This window comes from Saccostrea cucullata, unplaced genomic scaffold, assembly GCF_032062105.1.
Source record: "Saccostrea cucullata isolate Sc308-1 unplaced genomic scaffold, CSIRO_AGI_Scuc_v1 ctg326, whole genome shotgun sequence".
NCBI classification, from domain to species: Eukaryota; Metazoa; Mollusca; class Bivalvia; order Ostreida; family Ostreidae; genus Saccostrea; species Saccostrea cuccullata.
This window is the reverse complement of record NW_026930161.1, coordinates 194,687-217,092: the sequence shown is the minus strand read 5'-3', so window position 1 is coordinate 217,092 and position 22,406 is coordinate 194,687. Positions and strand designations below refer to the sequence as shown.

The 22,406-nt window shown below is 32.8% G+C and overlaps 2 protein-coding genes across 7 annotated transcripts in view; one reads left to right on the top strand and one right to left on the bottom strand.

Annotated features, from left to right (window-relative positions):
* Window positions 1-3,969, bottom strand: part of LOC134283113 (centrosomal protein of 112 kDa-like) — a 28,810-nt gene extending 24,841 nt beyond the window's left edge. For 3 of the 5 annotated variants that reach the window (XM_062765554.1, XM_062765555.1, XM_062765557.1), the window contains exons 1-7: window positions 3,911-3,969; window positions 2,929-3,086; window positions 2,477-2,540; window positions 2,127-2,244; window positions 1,822-1,863; window positions 1,504-1,691; window positions 264-363 (exon numbers count right to left, since the gene is read on the bottom strand). In XM_062765554.1, coding sequence (XP_062621538.1) covers window positions 264-363; window positions 1,504-1,691; window positions 1,822-1,863; window positions 2,127-2,244; window positions 2,477-2,540; window positions 2,929-3,034 — 618 coding nt within the window. In that variant the 5' untranslated portion in view covers window positions 3,035-3,086; window positions 3,911-3,969. The remainder of the gene's footprint in view (window positions 1-263; window positions 364-1,503; window positions 1,692-1,821; window positions 1,864-2,126; window positions 2,245-2,476; window positions 2,541-2,928; window positions 3,087-3,910) is intronic. The other 2 variants (XM_062765556.1, XM_062765558.1) reach the window with 1 other exon arrangement.
* A 115-nt stretch (window positions 3,970-4,084) lies between these two features.
* On the top strand, window positions 4,085-22,051 carry LOC134283119 (N-alpha-acetyltransferase 20-like). Of its 2 annotated transcripts, none has more exons than XM_062765570.1 (6): window positions 4,085-4,242; window positions 5,079-5,103; window positions 5,980-6,070; window positions 7,197-7,326; window positions 9,159-9,295; window positions 21,557-22,051. In XM_062765570.1, exons 1-6 carry the CDS (start codon window positions 4,190-4,192, stop codon window positions 21,640-21,642), a joined length of 522 nt encoding a protein of 173 aa, XP_062621554.1. In that variant the 5' UTR covers window positions 4,085-4,189; the 3' UTR covers window positions 21,643-22,051. The 2 variants fall into 2 exon arrangements, with proteins under 2 accessions (XP_062621554.1, XP_062621555.1); XM_062765571.1 differs by having other exon boundaries at window positions 4,202-4,260.
* The last annotated feature ends 355 nt before the right edge of the window (window positions 22,052-22,406 follow it).

The window sequence follows — 22,406 nt, the reverse complement described above, 5'->3', positions numbered from 1 at the left end:
TTTCTGGAATAATTAATTCTGACTCCCAATGAGAGCCTTCTTAGGCTTCTAACAGTGGCAGATCTTATTAAGGCATGGGGAATTCTGAAGCGGCACGGAGACATTTTACTGTGTCACAACAAAAGTTTACTGTTACACTTTTACAAGGTGTGGAGAACATTGAAAGCTTTCCCAGGAACCAATATTCAGTTCACACTATCAGTAAAAGATAAACAAAATCATTCATATTGTTAATTTTTGGTTTAATATAGATTTAGACTTACATAGGTATGCCCTGTAAACTCTGGCTGTTCCAATCCACGGGTGGGTGAGGAGAGCCCTGGGGCCTTATCCAGGTCAAATCCAAGACTAGTGTGAGGGCGCCTGCAAAATCACAAGAATTTATGCCTAAAAATCTATGGAAGGGTAGGAGATGTATTCAATCACAAGGCTTAATTTTAAGAAATACTATCTACATTATATCATAAATTTACTTTTCATTACGGCCTAGAAAAAAAAAATGTTTGTTTCCGCTTTCAGGCTGAAAAAATATAGGGTCGGTAGGTAGGCCAAATTTTTTTTGAAAAAAAATTTTTTTTTCTTCTTTAATCAAAAAATCAAAACATCTACAGAATTAACATTAATGACAAAAGAAATGATGTTTTTAAGCATTTCTGTGACTTAAACTATAATAGAAAGGTGACCCAAAATTCTTTCAGTCTTGAAAAGCTTGCAAAGTTGGAGATAATTCCCTGGATAAATCTTGTACATCATTTAAAAAAATATTTAGGGTCGGCACTATAAATTAGTTATATTTTTTTTCTAGGCCTAAGTTATTACATTATTAACCATTCATAAACTGAAACATCAATTTCATCAATTTGATAATATCAGATATTTTAACAGAAATTCTTCTTCAGATTATTACAAAACTTTTACATAAACAAAAACACGTAGAATATGATACAAAATGATACAAACATAAAGCTGGTGTTAAAAGGGCTGTTTAAAACGGAATGTAACATTGCACTCAAGAATATGCGATATACAGTATATTTTGAGTTTTTATATATAGATGCATCAAATTGCTTATATGGGATTTTAAATATATAGAATCATCAGATAAATGTGTTATGTTACCTGCATCATGCATTAATTTCCCATCATGCACTTGGCATGCAGTCTACCCTGGCACCAGTAAAGGTCAAGTGCACATTTCAATGACCTTCAACTATTTTATATATATCCCTCAAATACCGCAACACTTCTATCCCAATCTCCTTTCATTGAAATTATTTTCAAAAAATAAATTTTATTCTTTTTTGTTGTTGTGTTAAAAGCAATTTCATAATATTTTAAAACAGACCATTCATGAAAACATCTATGATTCTATAAACAATCAAAACAAACAGCACATCTATGTAAATTGTTATCTAAAATAATATCTGTGCACTTGATCCAATACAGTGAGAGAAAGCGTCACTCTGCTAACTTGTCACACACTACTGAACATGCTTAGCATACCTCGGTGACGTCGGACTTTTTGGAACAGGGATTTTAGAGGAGTACCTTCTTGGTGAAGATTCGTAACGGATGGGAGACAATCCAGATTTCCACGTGGAGGAGGCAGTGGGATTCCCAATATTAGATCTGAACAGCGATGATCCAACAGAACTGGTTAGCTCCCCTGCTACCCAATCTGGCACCTTCTCCTGTAGATATCAAACAAATATTTGGAAATATTCTTAACAATATCATAACGTAAACAGTCATGCTATTCTTGTATGAAGAATTCTTTTACATTTATCGCATTTACTTTATTAGAAACTGAATGTTACTTACGTCATCAGATCCTTTATCAGAAGGTTCATCAAAATAAATAGACTGAAAATGAAATTAATAACAAATCATTACTTTTAAAGCAACATAAAAATACTACCAACCTTTCACAATTCTTTTTTTTTCCATGAGCATAAAGGTACAATACTTCTGAAAGTTACATTGGGAAATATTTTTTCCATCGTAATTGCTCAAAGTAAATGCTATGATTCTACATATATCACTTATAAACTCAGCTTAGATAACGTAAAGACTGAAGTTCATGATAGGTTACTAAAAACATCCTTTATAAACCCAGCTTATGTTACCATATATGGTGGCAAGGTTGGCAGAGGTCCTTCCTGGGGTTTACTTGTAAATGGTCCTTCTAACACTCCTCTCTTTAACATGTGTAACATCAACTGGGCATAAGCATTCCTATTTTTTCTGTGAATGTGTCAAATATTAACAATTTTATATTTTTTAAAATTCTATAATAATATTGTACAATACATCAATTGGTCCCAAAATATTTTACTAAAAAACAATTTTTTTTAGCAGAAAATGTAAAACGACATTGACATTATACTTGTTATATGAAATGTGTTGTGAATAAAACAAATACATGTACATGTATTATATATCTTAATACAGTGTAAATCTATGCAAAAAATCTAACCTTCCAGTTATTCCAGTTACTGGTTCACAAAGCTTCTTAATCCAAATAGCACATTTCTGACGATCTGTAAGTAATATTGAAAATTATTATTACTACACATTATTGAGATAGTGCTTGTTAAGTACATGTACACATCACTTCTTCAGTGTCCACATTCACATGATAAACTGAATTATATTCTTAGAACATGTAGATAATTAGTGATATACTAGATCATTTAAAGACAGCTGATGTTATCCCAATTTATTTCTTTTTTTCCCACAAAATTGCTTGATCCCTGTTTCAGTGTAAAGCATTTGATTTAGTCTTAAAGTGAAAAAAAAATTAACCATTGGAGTGATCTGAAATTCATTTTTAAACAATGGTTGAATAAGTATTTGAAAAACAAACAAACTCAGCATGATTGATTTGAAAATGTCAGATACATTAAACCATATAAGAATCTTGTATACCTGTTTTATGAGGTAGTTTTAGTACATGAGGTTTCATATCAGCCAAAACCTTGTCAAATTTCTGGTCCAGCCCCACAAATATGGGGTCTTCTGATGAAGATGTCATAGTGGCAAGACTGGTGTAAAATCACAAAGCTCTTAAGGCCTGCACATCTTTACTACATGAAAAGAATTGGTTTACATGACATAGTGCTTCTTCTATAATCACTTGATATTCTTTCCAAGATAAATACATCACTGAGAAAGTGAAAAACTGATTTGATCCTTCAATCTTCATTGGAATTAATTTTAACTAGCCTTCTAGTATTTGTTTTTAATGAATGAAAAATATTGTAGAGGTCCTGTAGGTACTAGACATGAATTGTGTTGACACATTTGATCACATACTAGTAGTATACTGATCAAGGCCTACTGTGATGTGTACACTCTCCACTCTCTCTGATATCTGCTGACTAGGACAAATATGTTTCTGTCAGTTCCGTTTTTAAACTGTAATTGTTGGCACTAATACATTGGGGATTATTTTATCATAATATTTCTCTATTCCTGACATCACCCCATTCTATTATTAGTTGATATTGAAAAATGCTGTAATATTTAACTCTTGCCAGACAAACTTTTTGACAGGTGTCCCTGTATATAATTTCAGTGTCTTTTCAATATTCATTTCTCCTTGTTACAGAAAACAGGAACAAGTCAGGTTAAGTTTGCTTTTTAAGGTATATTAAATAAAATGATAATCTAAATCTATACAAACCCAAAACGCACATAATTTCTTGATAAACAGACAATTTATGGATGGAATAGAAAATCTTTGGCACATGTACAGACTTGCTTACGGCTCAGATTTAACAATTTGTGAGGCAACCAAATTTACCAATTATTTCATTGAAATAAAAAGTAAAAATATTTCACATGCATTTTATGAAACGTTTGTCAACTTGAACAGTATTCATGAAAAGATGAAAAATGAGAAACATACAAACACATCAAGTTTGGACCTTCAAGTTTACCGCATCTTTGTTGTTTGTTGGCGGAAGTAGTATAGCTATAACACCGAGCCCGAGATTTTTAAGTACATTTACTCGAGTTATAAATTTTATCGACAAATTTGAACTCTTTTTAAATATTTATTTACTCCTATTATAATCTTAAGTATTTAGGTTATTTCATGATTATTGTGTTGGCTTAAACCATATTGATGTTTGATTGATCGGGGTCGATATCCTCTTTATATTCCACGGCACGGCACAGAAGAAGGATGACCACGATTCGTCCGTTTGTTTGTGAAGATTTATTTAGATTTAACAATGTGTAGGTATTTTTTGAAAGGTCATTGTATACCTGATTAGTGCATAATCCATGCATGGTACCAGTCTTCATTCTCTTAACTTAAATACAATGGAAACTGCAGGGTTTAACATTAATAACAAAGTCTTGATTTAGAAGAGATCTGTACAGTTCTTGACACTTTTAAATATGTAATGACCAGCATACAAAATACATGGTGTCCCGATAGGACCATTCATAAAATTGTAACAGTGTGTTAGTATTAACACGCTAACGCAAAGTGACATTTATGCTCTAGCTAGCGCAAAGTGGCATTGCACTCATTGTTCACTCAGTATGCACCATTGCACTTTTGCAAGAGACAAAGTGCTTGCAAGATGACAAGCTGTCATGATAACACATAATGTGGCATCACAATTTTGTAACTTTTCACAACATGCTGTCCAATAAACACACAACAGGCCATCACGTTAATTAATGCTACTTTACACAACTCTTAGTCTTGCTTACACTCAATACGTTGTCATGCTAGCATAATGTGAGAAAGTATGGAAACACCTTTTGGCAATTTCATTTACTATTTATAATGAAACTGGATGAAGCTATTTTCGACTCTCTTTGCACAAAGTATGTTCCACAAGAATCAGGTTCAGATTAAAGATTTTATAGAGTGAACAGACTGTAATGTTTTTAACACTAAATTTTCAATGACCTGAGGCCTGTTCAGCAGAGCGAACATTAGCGAGTGCTCGCCAAAATTCATTATACCTCCAGTAGTAATTTTGGCAAGCGCTCGTGAACGTTCGCTCTGCTGAACAGGCCTCTGAAATAAAAAATTGAATATTTTTTTCTATTTTCAGGAATTTGGATCCATTAACAGAAACTGTATCCTTTCTGCATTATTTCTAAAAAATATATATATAGATATGCTGAACATAATACATAGATTTACAATTTTTAAAGATATTAGATTAATAAAATTTTGTCAGTGGATATTTAATTCTTATATGTTGTAATATTTTTTTCTTCATTTGTGTATGATCATGTGCTTCTGCTGAGTACCATTTACTTCAGTGAAGAAGACAGAGACTTCATGGTCAAAACAAAGATTAAAAATTTCTGTAAATTCAAAGCCATTTCGTGGACAAAGGTGAAAAATTGATAAGATTATCTAAATACATTTTGGATTGCAATTCACCAAATTTGTTTTCATTTAGTATCCAAAATATTGAAGTTAACATGCTTAAAACTTCATAAAAAAAGTCAGGATGACAGTCTTACTTTCACATTGTCTAGATATTTAATAATGCTGTTGGTCATGACCAGATTTTTACATGTCGGAGGTTGGCAAGTATGTTGATCATAAATAATTTGTGATTCATAATTGAAGAGTTAATGATATCATTCCCTAGGTCAGGAAGCGAAATCAACAAGGCAGGTGAATAATATAGGGTGTATACTACTGTATTATTAAAAGATATTTTCTGTGATTGGTATTGTTTCCTACATGTATCAATATAAAAAAAAATCCATTAAAATTTAGGTTTCCAATTTTTTCAATAATATTCAAAGAGATGTAACAAAAATATAGGATTTGAATAAATTTTCATTTTGAGATTTGACAAAGTCACAAAAATTGGACCATATTTACAACAAAAATAACCCATTATAACTATTCATTGACAAGAATGGAAATCTAACTTCAAATTTTTAAAATCTGTTTTCCCTAACTAGGCATGTATCAATCCTTAACTGTGATAGTATGGTCTGCCATTTTATATGCAGTACTTGGCCAGATGGCCTGAGTATTTTCAGACTTGTGAATCAGCCGGTGGGAAGATTATGGGATACAGTGAGTATAAAACAATCTATTTTTAAACGTTTGCTTATTACCTTTAGTTTTCTACCCCAATATGCACTGGTTTTATTATCTTGCACTCTGTAAATAATGAACAAAGACTATATCATGACCTTGTTGTATGAAAAACTTCTCAAGAACCACTGCACAAGAGAAAATGAATGTTTTGTGAAGATGTCCAGATATAGTGCAGACTGTAAATTGTTCAAAGCATGGTTCCTGGGATGGGATGGGAATTTCCATGGGATAACAAAGGAGGAAAAACATTTTTAAAACTTTAAGAATATCATGGTTTATGTAACTCAGATGAGCAACCCTTGCCCTTGGGTGTCTTGCTTTGATGTCTTCTCTAAAATCAAGGGACTAATTTCAACCAAACTTACTAAAAAAAATGAATTGTTGACTTAGCTTATATTCATGTTTGATTCTGGAGGAGTAGAGTGGGGTCAGTTACTATCATTGTATAGATTTAAGTTTGGTCCCCAGGGATACGGTGTGGTTAAGTTTCGAAGTTTTACATGGAAATGTCTTTTAAAAAAAACTTAAACATCTTCTCAATAACAACAAAATCTTTATTACCGGTAATTAGATTGATATTCAAGTATTCTTAGTTAAGGTTTTGCCAAAGGTCAAGATGTCCACAAATTTATTTTTACAATTGCCCCAAAACTGTGTGAGGTATAAAGCTAAAACTTTTGGCAAAACCTTAAGTAGCTTGGATTCAAGTTTGTTCAAATTGTAGCCCTTAGATCTAAAGTAAAGAGCACCCACACTGGGGATCACAATACATGTATATAATTGGGGGAGGGGGAATGAATCTTGATCTCAATAAATCAACCATGATTGTCATATTATTAAACAAGCATTCTCATGTAGTGTAAATTAACATTTGTTTAAATCATGACCCCCAAGGTTAGGATTGGGATGCATTGGAAGATCAAAGTTTCACCTTGGACTAAATATGAAGCACATTGGTTTACAATGACTGTGAACTCAAGCCCATTAAATAATTTTATATGCATGTTCATATATTCCCCTCCAAATTACAACACACTGTATAAACCAAACATGCATATTTACTACAAAATTATAAATGAACTATATATTTTTTATTTATCAGTCATGGGAAAAGCAGAAGGAGGGGGAGAGAAATGGCATGGTCATGTGACTGCCCTGACTGTGGCACCTGAGTTCCGTCGCCTGGGTTTGGCCAAAACTTTAATGAATAATCTGGAACAGATATCGGAACAGTATGTATAACTGAGTATTAATTTTGCCAATTCATAGAAAATTGTAAAACCATGTACTATATTTAGTATGTACAATATTTGTTGGCACTTCATCACAGGAGAAGAAGAAGAGCTTTTTATAATTCATGTACAGACATGAAAATAAAAAAAATCTGAGTCAAAAAATTGCACCCAGCATATGAGTCAAATGGCCGTCCCCCTATTTTGTATTACTGCGGTTTCATCAATATTCATTGAGCACCAATTTTCGAGGACTTTGTTGTTGAGCAGATCCACGAAATTCAGTGTTCATTGAATTAAGAAATATGTTATTCATTTGTATAGGCAATGCTTTTGTCAACGAAATTATGTATCCTTGAAAACGTCTGTTTTACAAAATACATATGTACCTGAAAATTGATAAAACCACAGTATCCTGTTTTGATTTCCTCTTACCTTCACTGATGTTTCAAAAACTGCAAAGTTTATTAGCTCACCCGAGCCGAAGACTCAAGTGAGCTTTTCTGATCACATTTTGTCCAGCGTCCGTCCGTCTAGCTGTCCGTCTGTCTGTAAACTTTTTACATTTTCGATTTCTTCTCAAGAACCACTGGGCCAATTTCAACCAAACTTGCCCATAAAGCATCCTTGGGTGAAGGGGATTCAAGTTTGTTCAAATGAAGGGCCACGCCCTCATTCAAGGGGAGATAATTGGGAATTAATGAAAATTTGGTGGCATGTTTAAAAAATCTTCTTCTCAAGAACCACTGGGCCAGGAAAGATGAAACTTATGGGGAAACATCCTCTGGTAGTGTAGATTCAAATTTTTTCAAATCATGACTCCCCGGGGTAGGGCGGGGCCACAATGGCCAACCAAAATTTTACATAGAAATATATAGGAAAATTCTTTAAAAAATCTTCTTCTCAAGAATAGCTAAGCCATAATTGATCATATTTATATAGAATCATCCTCAGGTAGTGTTGATTCAAGTTTGTTCAAATCATGACCCCCATGGGTAGGGCAGGGCCAAAATGACCAACCAAAGTTTTAGATAGAAATATATAGGAAAATTCTTTAAAAATCTTCTTCTCAAGAATAACAATGCCATTATTGATCATATTTACATGTATATGGAAGCATCCTCAGAGAGTGTAGGTTCAAGTTTGTTCAAATCATGACCCCCAGGGGTAGGCGGGGGCCACAATGGCCGAACAAAGTTTTACATAGAAATATACAGGAAAATTCTTTAAAAAATCTTCTCAAGAATAGCAAAACCATAATTGATCATATTTATATGGAAGCATCCTCAGGTAGTGTAGGTTCAAGTTTGTTCAAAACATGACCCCCGGGGGTAGGGTGGGGCCACAATGGCCGACCAAAGTTTTTCATAGAAATATATAGGAAAATTCTTTAAAAAATCTTCTCAAGAATAGAAAAGGTATTTTTGATCATATTTATATGGAAGCATCCTCAGGTAGTGTAGATTCAAGTTTGTTCAAATCATGGCCCCAGGGGGTAGGGCAGGGCCACAATGGCCGATCAAAGTTTTACATAAACATATATAGGGGAATTCTTTAAAAATCATCTTCCCAAGAATAGCAAAGCCATGATTGGTCATGGGACTACTTTTGGATTTAAACTTTTCAATAATAAACCAATTTCTACTTTTTCCTAGCCACAGTGCTCAGGTGAGCGATGTGGCCCATGGGCCTCTTGTTACTGTTGTCTCTATACTTCCAAGACATCTCAAAATTTTTTAGCAGTATAGTGCTCACTTTTACAAAGTTAAAGTACTTGTTATTTTTACTATACATGTGTATATATTTACTACCATGGATATTATATATTTCAGAAAAAAGTGTTTTTTCGTGGACCTTTTTGTAAGAGTGTCAAATAAAGTAGCAGTCAACATGTATAGGAAGCTTGGATATGATGTTTATCGAACAGTGCTGGAATACTACTCTGGTGATGTAGATGAAGATGCATATGGTAAGGGGAAATAATCACTTCATTCTAAATCTACAAAAACAAAAGAGTTACCTCTCTTTTCTGCACGTGGATAAGTGGAAAAAAATTTAACTTACTTACCTGTCAAAGTAAAGAAAATTAACTTTGGAGTTAGTTGTAGGAATTCTAAAAAAAAATAATAATATGATGTAAATATTGTGTTTAGTCATGCATTTTAGTCAAAATCAAATCAAATCTGAAGTATTTATACTAGAAATATGCTTTAAGGGTATATTTTCAATATTCTATGAGTATGATTAGCATTTAAAAGCTATTGGTTATTAATAGTAGCTTGTCAAAAAATCAAGCGAGCTTTCTTTATGAAAAGTGCCTGGCATCCCTCTGTGTGTCTATCAGTCTGTCATAAACTTTTCACATTTTTGATCCAGTGCCACATCCTATTTAAAGAGAGATAATGAAGAATTTGTGAAAAATTAGAGGCATTGTTAAAAAATTTCTTCTCAAGAACCACTGAAGAAACTGACATAAAAGCTTCATTACTTAGATTCAAATTTGCTTAAATTTTGACCCCATGGGTAGGGTTGGACAACAGCAGGGGTAAAAATTTTAAAAATGATATTTGGAAATCTTTTTCTCAAAAAAAAAAACAGCATAGATACCAGTATAATAACCTTAGTCAGATTGATATAAAGTTTTTTTTTTTCAAATCATGATCCTGGGGGTAGGACAAGGCCACAACAGGAGATCAAAGTACCCCTTGGTAATATATAGAAATACAAAGGAAAAACCTTTAAAAATCTACTCAATAACAGCAGAGCCATGATTTGTCATAACTCATATTTATAATTATTTATTTATATGGAAGCATCATCAGGTAGTGTAGAATGAAGTTTGTACCTTGGGGGTAGGCTGGGGTCATAATCTTTGATAAAATTTTTGCCTAAAAATATGTAGTAAAAAGAATCTCTTGCTGAAGAATAGAAGGGCCATTAGTTACTCAGGTGAGGGATGTGTGTCTCTTGTTGATGTACAGTTGTATTAATCAATTTTCACTAGACATTACTGGTCGCATATTTCAATTAGCATATTATGCAACACATTGCATCAGGGGGGATAACTATTTTATGCATGACATTCCGACAATTGATTATTTTTAATTAGACATAAATAATGCTGTTTTTCTTTACATCACAAGGAAAAGTTTGGCATTCACATTGCCTTTTAACTTAATCTAAAGCAGTTAATGCCATACTCTATTGATATTTCATGGAGTTATATTTTTTAATCTTTTGGGCAATTGAAATTTTTCATGGTGTAAGTAAAAGAGTTTATCATTGTCGGTTTCAATTTTAAAGAATGCATGGATATAATTTTATACATGCTTAACTGTCTAAACCAATTTTATCAGACAAGGAGAAAGGTTTCTTTTTAATTACATGCTGATGAGAAGGAAGATTATTTAGATTACATGTAATAATTACAGTTTCCATGTAACTCCATGTTGAATTTTATTTCATTTTTACCTTTTTCACTATTTTAATTAGCATATTTTTATTCTTAAATAAATTCCTTATTTAAAGTTCTGACAATGATGTAGATGAGGTTACAAAAAATGGTAAGCCTCAAAAAATTCATTATGCTTTAATTAGTAGACTTAATGATGAAATCTTGCAGTCGGCTTGTCTAATTGCACGGAAAATTCCCCCCAGCTAGGTTTTGTTTTGTACAGGATCTCAGTGAAACAAAGACCCTTTTAATAATTAGTTTATTCCATTTTGTAGTTCTTTAATCCCAAGAATCTGATTTTTCTCATAATCTACCATTGACGTAACAAAGTAAGTTTTCAGGATAGCTGTGTTCAATCAAAGATGCATACTTTTTCAAATTAAAAAAATGAAATTCTTCACCAATGGTTCTTATAGCCAGGCATTTTTGAAAATTGTTTAGATGATATACATATAATTCTCAGTGAAATTATAGGTTATAATGCAGATTGAAGCTCTGCATATTCCAAAATACAATTATTTGTATCAGTAGATCATCCGTGTGCAGTGCTTCTTGTCAATCATAATGAAAAATCTTGCTCATTTGGAGAGATCATTTTCTATGCTATCACACTACCCATCTCTCATGAACAAATACCACTGTCACTCTGAGGATAATTTAGTGACCACGAGGTCATTATTTTGTTATGTCATTAACAGATGACTTCTTTTGTTGAATAATGTAACTGATTCCCAATTTCAGCATTCTTTGAAAACTTCCTAGAAAGAAAGACTTTTCAGTGATTTTATACACTTATTTGCAAAATCACCTCACTGACAATGACGAAATACAAAATAAGCAAAAACTGTTATGTAACTATAACTCATGAAAATTTTAAACAAAAATTCAAATATACTTTAATACTTAAAAGATCATTGGGTGCAAAAAATGAATAGAAAACTTATCGGGATAAAAATGTTTTATTGTGAATCATTGAAGATATCCCAGAATCTGCAGTTGATAATGTTGGGAGCAGTTTGTTCCATTTGGACGCTGGCCATCACTGCAGACAGAATCAGGACACGCCTTGTTATGACTGGTTTAAGAATGTTACATAATGGATATTGAGGAAACAGTTAATTCCTTCTCAGTGGTTAATCTAATTGCTTTGTTTTTTTAACTTCAAAGGTATTTTATGGATGGTTAAAAGTTTTTTCTTAAAAGAGATGATATGCTTAAAGGTAAAAAATAATTGCTAAACTATTGTACAAAGTAAAGGAATTAATGTTGCTGAAGAATCTCTCAAATCTAGGCAGCTCTAAAGTTTAAAAATATATTAAAATTTGTATTAACATAGACATTTCAATGAGAAGTACAATAAAATAAAATGATATTCCTGAGTCCCAGTTCTTACACTCCCTCTTAAAAGATCCCTACATATATTTTTCATATAAAAGTGTGAGACTTCTTGCCAATACAAGAAAAAACACTGGGTAAAGGAACTAGAATGAAGTTTAATAATGTGGACAATTATGTCTCACACATTACAGGAAATTTTCGTGGCTGGTCATAGGAATTCCAAGTGTTTATGAAAATCTAGATTGTCTTATTAATAAACATGTTGCTCACATCTCTATAAGAGTTGATGGACAGACAGACACATGGACAATATGATTCCTACAAGGCTCCCATACTTCCTGCTAGTATTAAATACTTGTGTCTATAAGTTGAGTATATGATGTTATGACATTGTAGTCATAGCTTATTAACATTGATTTGACAGGTCAATTAACTAAGGAAGCAATAGACTGACAATATGAAATAAACATGCTTATTTCACTAATTATCATAAGAATGTTAAGTTATTAACAATGTCAGAAATTGGCTCGGTCGTTCCACGTCTAGGAAATGAAGAGAGTCAAAGATCAAATTTGTTGCATATTTCAAATTTTCAGTTTTTCCATTTCGGCACTTCTTGGAAAATAGTTTAAGTAGCCAGCTGTTTGTTGGAGAAACGAAGCTCTGCAAGAAGTTTAAGTTGTATGAAATGTAGTTCAGGGGTACTTAAATTTTCTAATTTGCACCTAATGTGAAGGGGTCCACTTAATTCGTTTTGTGTAACTTTCATTGTTCAAATTTAAGACTACACAGTTTCCGAGATTAGGATGTCATTTTGATAATGATAGATGTTACGCTGTCAGCTCACCTGCTTTTTCTTAGGATATTTCTATTTATACAAAACAGAACTAGCCGTAGACAAAAAGTTTACAATGGTATCAACATGGAGTAGACAAGAGATTTATCTTGTCTTGTTCAACATGAGGAACTTAAATAGACCCATACAGATTGTTAACACCAGGGAAATCTTGTTTATTTTAATTTTAACAGTTTAACAGACACAGTTGGTTTGAATTGAAGGGAACCTTGTATTCGTTTTCAACAGTTTACATCTACTCATGCAGATTGAGAAACAATAATGTCAGGGGCTGTTTTTAATCAGAAGATGTTAATTGATACATGTAAGATTGCACTTTTCAATCAAACCAAACTGACTTATAATACAAAATTTGACCCCTTGACCTTGGAGTTTGACCCACTTTTACAAAAAAATGCCACACTTTAATCTTGGTTGTAACTTTTGAACAGTTGGTGCTAGGGCTTACATACTTCATTTATATTCATTGTAACAAGAACTTTCAGTGGGTTTAAATATTTCAACCTTTTGACCTTGACCTTAGAGTTTTGACCCACTTTTTAAAAACTTCAAACTTGGCTATAACATTTGAACAGTTAGAATCAAGGCTTTCATATTTCACAGGTGTATTCCTTGTGACAAGACCTTCCTTTGGGTTTTAACAACTTTGACCTTGACCTGTGGATTTTGGCTGGCATTTGAGAAATTTCAACCCTCGCCATAAGCTTCCATACGGGGGCATCAGTGTTTCACAAACACATCTCTTTTCCCAAATTTGCTGCAGTGGAACTATAATATCTGTATTTGTTTGCACAGTCGTTAATATATCTGACCTCACCCTTGTCTTGTTTTGGACTGAGTTTGGTTTGTGAACTTCATACTTCTTTTTCAGGCAGAGTTAAATGAGGGCTGTGGCCCCTAGATCCCTTTATTTTATTTTAAGCTTTGAGCTCTAAGAAAATAATCCTATTTTCTTTATCTTTGAGAAGAGTTACTTTGTTAGTCTGATGAAATGGAGAGAATGTATAATGAAGAACACATTTTAGAAATATGTTGTTAATAATACATAACATATTTCTTTGTGTGAACAGGTGAACTTTATGTCTGAGAATTTACTTTCAAGTAAATTTAAAAGAAACAGTTATGCATATTCTATCACCAACTCTTTAGCTTGGAAAAGAGAGCACCATACAACATACATATAGGCCTATATTATATTTAGGTAATTATTCATACTGTATTACTTCTTTAAAATAGGATTTTTATCCATCTTCAACTTTTGTCTTCCTCTGCTATTCAGTTTTAAATTACACAAAATCTGGATTAGACAAGATTCACTGTATGTCATGGGGAAAGTTCATTCATTAATCTGGAAAAAAATGGTAATATGATCTCTAAATATTTAACTTTTGTAACAATTAAATGGAAGGGTACAAGTTTTTCAGTATATGTTTTTCTGGTTTTAGGTAGAAACTTGGAAACATCTACTTAATAGAACACGTTTTTTCTCATTAAATTAGAGAAATGTGGAATTATTTTCTTCTGTGACTTCTGTATGATGAATTGTGATTGAAAAATAGCTAATAAAGCAATTATACAGTGTATACATATGAAAAGAAAGACCACTGTTACAGTAGATCACCAAATTTTGGTGATACCTTAATTTAAATATTTAGTATTTAGAAGCAGGATAAAAGATCAAGGTTCACTTTTGCTTTATTTGGCTCTGTGAATTTCTGAAAAACTGACTTTATCAATGCTAACAATGCATTAAATGTCACTTAGGTCTTTGGTGACTGCGTATCTATCAAAAATGACGTCATTTTCTGGCTAGTCAGTGCATTATGACATCACGAATGCATCAATTTCCTCATATTCTGAAAAAGTCTACAAAAATGGCCAATTTTTAAAGCTATTTTTTGATATTTAATATAGAGCGCAACCTCTGATCTAAAATGTGCAACTACTAAACGATAGAACTATTTCTGGGGATTAAAAGACATGTTTTATTTTTTAGATCAGATTTTGGTCAGGGAAAATATCAAAAGTGGAAAGAGAAGTTATTTGGTATTTGCGCGGCTGAAAGGGGGGGGGGGTTATTATAACTGATGTTCATAAGCTATAATTGTGAATTGTTTATCTCCATGTAGTTCTAATATACATTCTATACAAAGTCATGTATATAGTCTGCAGTTGGTTTGCGTCGCAAAATTCATTTGTCAATTATAACTGATTATTTTAGTACTAATCTCAAATCTAAACAAAGTAATTTGATGTACGGCTATAATTTACTTCAAATATTAAAAGCAATTAACCAGAATACAAATTTTTATGTGTACATCTATACATTCTTTAACACATACACACACGGAGAAAGGCCATCCCCTGTTCAGATTGACGTTTAGGCATTTGATTTATTGGACGGGGGGGGGGCATACAAAAATAATTGACATGACCGTTATTTAAATATTCTTGGAAGACAGACATTTCTGCCGAATTCAGTTTTGAGATTTTTTTAAAATGTGTCACTCCGACCACAAAGTATGTGCATTTTGAGGAATGTAACTGTTTTATAATTATGTTGTTACAGGAAATATTTCGAGATTTCAGTACCCCGGCCTGATAGTCTAGGTATTTTTTTCTATATATAAATAATTTCTGTAGGTGAATTTGGGAGATAATTTTAAAAGCTAGGGTAGGGATACTTGACACTGGTTGAATACGGATAATTATTACTTATTCTTTTGTATATTGAACTCTCTCTCCCTCTCTCTCTCTCTCTGTCTTTCTGTCTGTAACTACCCGTTGGGGCAATGATGGGTATAAAATCCTACGCACTTTGTGCTGTATCATTTATTATGCCTTAGGACAGATCAAGGATTTTTTTCAGGAGGGATGTCGAAACTTCATAAATTGAATAATAATTTTACTTTGGACAGGAAATTAACCCAAACGCCAAAATTGAAAGAGAAACTAGACGTACATGTATTATGAGCAATGAACTCACTAAATGATACCCCCTGCCTCCCATATGGTTATAATGGCAAAGTCCATACTTCGCTAAACCCATACGTGTCAGATCAAAAAGTAAAATAGGAGATGCATAATGGTAATATGTAATATTAAACTTAAGATTCTTTGAAAGTTTCATTAAATTACTCTAAGTGGTGTAAGAGGATTTGCAGATAAGAGATGGGTACTCCAAAGCGTAACAGACAGACGAACGGACATAATGATTACCCCCCACTTTTCAGGCGGGGGATATAATAAACGTGAAATATAAATCACAGGAATGGGAACATTGGGAACTTTCTGGAATACTTTCTCAAACGTATGTGTCGAGCTTGGACAATAGATAAGAGAATTTTTAAAAAGCTATAGTTTTAGGTAGAATGTGGAATTCTCACGAGGAGTTTACTCACTCTTCCTATATGCTTTTTTCTAATAATCATTAATTATTTATGTCTAGAAATTTAATTCACATCAAATTCTATTTTCATTATCATTGTACCAAAGAATCAAACTCGTTTAGTATACCCCACGCGTGAGGTATAATGTTTTTGACCCGTCAGTCAGTCCTTTTTTTTTTTTTTTTTTTTGGTCAGCGCAACTTCTCATAAACCACTGCACAGAGTTTTGCAGATATCTGTTGGAGACAATGTGTGTGTAGATTTGCAAATCACCAGGAAATTCCGAATTCTTTATTTTTCCGGGAATTTCCGCACTTTTACATTTAGATTTTGGCCATATCTTGAATATAGAGGTGAGCAATTTGTTAGCGCAACTCCTCATAAACCGCTGCACACACTGATTTTCGTCAAACTTTGCAGATATTTAGGACACAATGTGTATAGATGTGCATATTACAAGGAAATTACGATTCCTTTATTTTTTTCTTGGAATTTTTAGCACTTCGACTTTTGGGGGAGCGTGGGGTATGTGAACGTGCTCACTTTTTTCTTTCATAGTGCATAAAATTATAAATAACTTTAAATCAAAATATATTAGGTCTAATAAAGCCAATACACAGTATTTATTTGATAATAATTGATCATTAAGAAATCCAATCTGTTTCAGACGTTTTTCTTACATTATTTTTATGAGAGTGTTATGCATGTTTTATCCCCCCCCCCCCCCCTTATATCACGGGAAAATATCTTCAAAAGGTGAATGATACATAATAATGCCTGCTTTTTTTTTTTTTTAATGAATTTGATGAAGTTAAACCATGTACTTAATCGTAAATTTTATTTACAACATGTTCAGACAAGAGTAATGTTTATTTTTGAAAAAATTACTTGCATTTTTTTTTTTCAATCAACCCCACTGAGCTTTCAACCTTTGATATTTTCCCTGACCAAATAAAATGATCGGCATGGGCCACGTGAGTCCAAGCATCTTTTACTGTTGAGTTAGGAATGGATTACATGACTTCTGAGATGCATTTTTCAATAAAAGTAAAATAGGATAATTCTTCGACATGTGCATATCCCTTTAGCGATAGCAGTAGTCAGGTAAATGTTTTTATCACTGCGTTTGACGCGTTTTCTCGACCTGCATAGGTGTTTGATGTACATGTATGTATTCCGTGTTAGTTTATTTTCTATATTGCAGCAAATGCATTCAAAAATAATTTAATTCTCGGTATAGTTCTATTTTTTGTCGAATTTTTACTTTTCAAACATGCATTTGGTCAGTTTATGGATTTCTAAAAACTTTGTTATCGGAGATGTGTACATGTCGACAGTCAGGCTAGAAAATCACTCAAGTGAAGCAATCGTACAAGGCTATATATAGCAGGTACAGGTGACCAAAATTTTCCGATTAAATATGGCGGAATCGAAGAAATATGGCGGACAAAGGCGTACAGGAATGTAGTAAGTCGTACAAAGATGAAAAATGATGCCTTTTTAAGAGTTCATGTCAGCTTTAATGCACGTTTTATTTTTTAGATCAGAGAGTGCACTCATATTATTTTTCTCCACTGAAAGTACTCAGTTATACCTGTTTACCTAAAAATTTAAGAACATTGCAATTTCATAAAGCCAATTCTCCTAGACCTGGACCTTTAGAAGAATTTTTTTAATAGGATATGAAAGCACCAAGTCTCTAATTTATTTTAATGCTTCAAATAGAAAATCAAGTGTTGATCAATTTATTGGTATATCTACAGGGCCATTTTATGCATAAAGTGAACAGACTTCTTTTCCTGAACTTGGTAAAAAATTTCTATGTAATCTTAATTTGAATACAATAAAGTGAAATTTTGAAACAGATGGCTTTGCATACTTATGTGAAAATAAAAAATTGTAAATAAAAAAGCATTTACTGTATAGCATTTTCTTTATGCCTCCTCCAAAAGTCTTTCTAAATGATAATAATTTCAATCATGTTGAAGCATTAATATGCTAATAGATCAAGGTAAAAACTTAAGTGTTGGAAAAAAAATTGTTTTAAAAAGAGGATCATAAAACTGATGAAATCATTAAAACATCATGTTCACAACATGAAAATGAAAGTTTTTCATGGGTCTATAAATACATGACAGTAAAAAGCAACATGCATTACAGTCTTTGTCAAACCTGACAATGAATTGGGTGGCATTTCTGGTGCTGCAAATGAGTTGACTGATCATTCTTGTTCATCATTGATGTAAAACAGCAGCAGTATGTCGAATGCTTTCCGACAAGAAGACAGAGTGCCACAGAGAAAGACAATGTTAACACTCAGTCTGGTCTCAGTGGATAATGTGTCATTAGGAACACCAATGGTTCCACTAATTACAGCATTGCTAGACAGATTACTAGCTTTGGTATATCAACAGAAGTACTTGTCAATAAAGGTAGTCTGCAGCCTCTCCGCATATAATGCATCATGAAATTATGTAAAGTACTCTGTTTTTCTGCTCTTATTAGGCATGATAGTTGGAATTGGAAAAGACGGAATCATGATCCATATGAGTCTGTGAAAGTGGTTGGACTGCCCTCTTGCTAGACAATATGTCAAGATTTCAATACTGTATCTGATGGGACAAATCATTAGGATTCAAAAGGGTGCCTTTTGATAAGACTATAGGGGCTAAGCTGGATGCTAATTCCTTGAGGCTACCCGCTGGGTCCAGGGCAAAACCCTGATGGGTGCTTTGACAATAGAAGCTTCTTGGATCCAGAGGTTTTGTTGGGCAAAAATGAAGTCTTCTTTCAAAATGGACAATTTTCCTATTTTTTGTTGTAATAAATAATGATTAGAAATTTATAACTTAATACATGTACCAGTACAAAAAACCCACACTTTTTAACCTTTTTTTTGTCCAATATAATTTGTTCTTTTCTTAGAAGGAATTATGATTTTATCTTGAATTTGACAATTTGGAATGAGGGGGGACTGCTCCCTTAAATTTGCAACTGATTTGTACCAGCCAGGCTTCATCAATATATGATTAAATTTTCTGAGATTTGTTGAGTGATGATTATAATTCTTGTGTCATGTAACTGTACTTAATTTATAATTTACAATTTTTTTTTACCAATCTCTCTCTCTCCCTCTCTCCTAAGTACATTGCAAAATTCATTTAAAAACATTTAGCTTAGCCTAATTATCATGATTACATAGAACTCTAGTGTTCTCAATTTTCATGATTCTAGTGTATAATTATTCCAACCCTGTAATCATTTTAAGGAAGCATTTAAGAGCATTCAATCTCCAACTTCAGTAAGACAGATGTTTGAACTCAGAAATATATTCACTAAGTGTATTTAATTAAAACATTGTTGCCTTACATATGATCTACATTTAATTCTTATCAATTACAAAGAGTTAACTGTATAACAAATTTGTATAGTTAGAATTAGACTAAAACCACCATGAAGTTGGAATTCCTTAATAAGTTCATCACTACAAGCTCACTGTGAATAAATTTAGCAACCCCTGAGATTTATTTGTCAGTTCATCTGTCCAACATTGTGTTAATACAATGCACTCGAGTTCAAATATTTTATCAGGTTTTCAGGTTTGTTTGAAGTATATTGAGAATTTTTTAACACTACAGATGATGATCTAGGACTATTAAAGAGTTTAAATTTTATGAATGACTGGGATATTAAGCTCAGACTGCTCTAGAAGATAAGATGGTTGTTAAAATCAGATTCAAATCTTTTCTTAAGATCCATCATTATTTATCATTTGACTGCACCTGGTATTTGGATTATCTAATAATTTGCAATTAAGTTTAAGAAATTTTGCATCCAGAAAAAAGACTAAAAAAAACATGGGTATGGTATATATCTTGTAAAACAATTTGTCTAGATCAGTCAAATTTGACACCTAGATGATAATTTTGCTGCAGTGAGTAATATTTTCATTCCTTTTGCTAATCTTAATAGTCAGAGAAGATGAATTACCGGTATACCAGTATCTGGATCTGTACCTCTTGTACATCATAAGAACTAACATTTGGCCCACACACCTGATCATTATTTTCAACATATGGATTTTTTCATTATTAAAATACGTGAATATCATCTAAGTCTGTGTATTGAAGACAGCACGGCTAAATAACATGCAGACATCAGATTAGAGGGCCAGTACACAAATCCTCTGATTTCTGAGTTTCTGAGCCGCTTTAGGTTTGCTGATGTTTGAAACAATTACTCATAAAAGTGCACAGAAGCCAAAGTTCACCTCAGTTGAAACAGATCTGCCTAGAGCTCCGATTGTTTTATGACAGGTCTGGATATCTGTTCTGTGTTTTCTTGTTGAGAGGGATATTTGTGATTCTAAGTGGAGAAATAAGGAAATACCGAGCCGAAATATTTACTGAAATTAGAGAGAATCCTATAATCCCCTCTTCCTCAATTTTTCTCTTTTTTACGGAAGTTATTTATATATTATACCAATTTTTTTTTCAGTTTTCATCTATGTTTTTAGCAGATCATATCATTTTCTTCATTGATAATTTTTTGAGATCCAAGACTGAAATTCCAAAACCACTTCCCATGAAATTTATCACATCATGATTCAAGTTATTGATAAGTAGCCTTTTTAAAGAGATTATACATGTGCAACACAAATACAAGTATCTAAACAAAAATCAAAATTCCTGAAGACTAGTTCAACGCTTTATATTAGGTCAAACTTGTAATAAAAGAAAAATGGCAAATGTTCATACCTTCCATTGTCCATGATGTTTTTTTGTCATTTCATTGTGGCATGTGCATTAGTTTTGTTTAAATCTATTTAAAAATCACCAAAAATAATGATGTTGCAACATGCTTAGATTATTATGCCTCCTTTGAAGAAGGGAGGGTATGTCGCTTTGCTGCTGTCTGTCAGTTGATAGAGTTATGCCCCTTGGACTTAGAAAAATTCAAATTATTTGCAGTATCCGTTCATTTCCTCTGCAGCGATTTCACCAACTGAAATGAAATTTGGAATACAGATTATCAAAAAGAATATCTAGGTCAGGTTCTGCTATGGGTACAATCTAGCCATTTTTGACAGAGTTATGCCCCTTGGACAAACATCTCTTATTTTGAATATACATTGCTTTCAAAGGTGAATTGTGTAATGAAAAGAAAAATGCCATTGATTTTGGTTTTTTGCAGACATGAGGAAGGCGCTATCCAGAGACAAGGAGAAGAAGAGCATGATTCCGCTGAAGAGACCAGTCAGACCAGACGAGCTGGATTGACCATGAGCCAGGTGGATCATCAAGGAGACATATTGCTATGGATACTCTTAGGGACAGCCATTTTTGTTCTCATTTCAGTTTTGTACATTTTAATCCGAGAACTTGGAAACCACTTCTCAACCACTTTACCACCCCACCAAGATTTGTAAGATTATCTTATGTTTTCAAAAAATAGGTACATCAGGTTCTTGGTGAATATCTGAAGTGTTTGATCAGTGTGTTAGACATGGTATTGCTTTCAGAATCTGGTTGATTTCTGTGTGATTGTATACGGTAGCTGTTTATTATGGCTTCTGTGGTTTTTGGTGGTAACATGATTGATGGGTCTGTCTGTCTACTAAAACCGGCCACCTGTACTCCCTCAGACCTAACGGGGCTACAAGACTTCACCTCTACATTGATAAAACAACAGAGCAAAGTGCTTCTTTGTATGTTTGTTTTCACTAGTTTCTGGTAAAGACTTATTACTACTATACCTAATATGATGAAGCATGAAGAATTTACATGTATCAGGGTTTAAGCATGAATAGAAATGGTAGATCTAATGTCAAAATAGTTATCATTTAGTTCAATTCTGAAAGAAAAAAAATCCAGTGAAATCTTAAATGATTCAGGTACAATGTATGAAAATCTATAGTTTATATGTCTCTATGGTGACCCACCTGGTGTTCTGTAGTCATTTTGTAAATATATTTTATTGAAATAGAAATTGTTTTGAATTTTTGTGATGTCATGGATGCATGCAGTGTGAAATGTTTTTATGC

Coding starts and splice junctions, on each gene's coding strand:
- LOC134283119 (XM_062765570.1), top strand. CDS start 4,190: ATGACCACGATTCGTCCGTTTGTTTGTGAAGATTTATTTAGATTTAAC. Junction 4,243..5,078: donor TTATTTAGATTTAACAATGT/GTAGGTATTTTT, acceptor TTCTATTTTCAG/GAATTTGGATCCATTAACAG. Junction 7,327..9,158: donor CTGGAACAGATATCGGAACA/GTATGTATAACT, acceptor TATATATTTCAG/AAAAAAGTGTTTTTTCGTGG.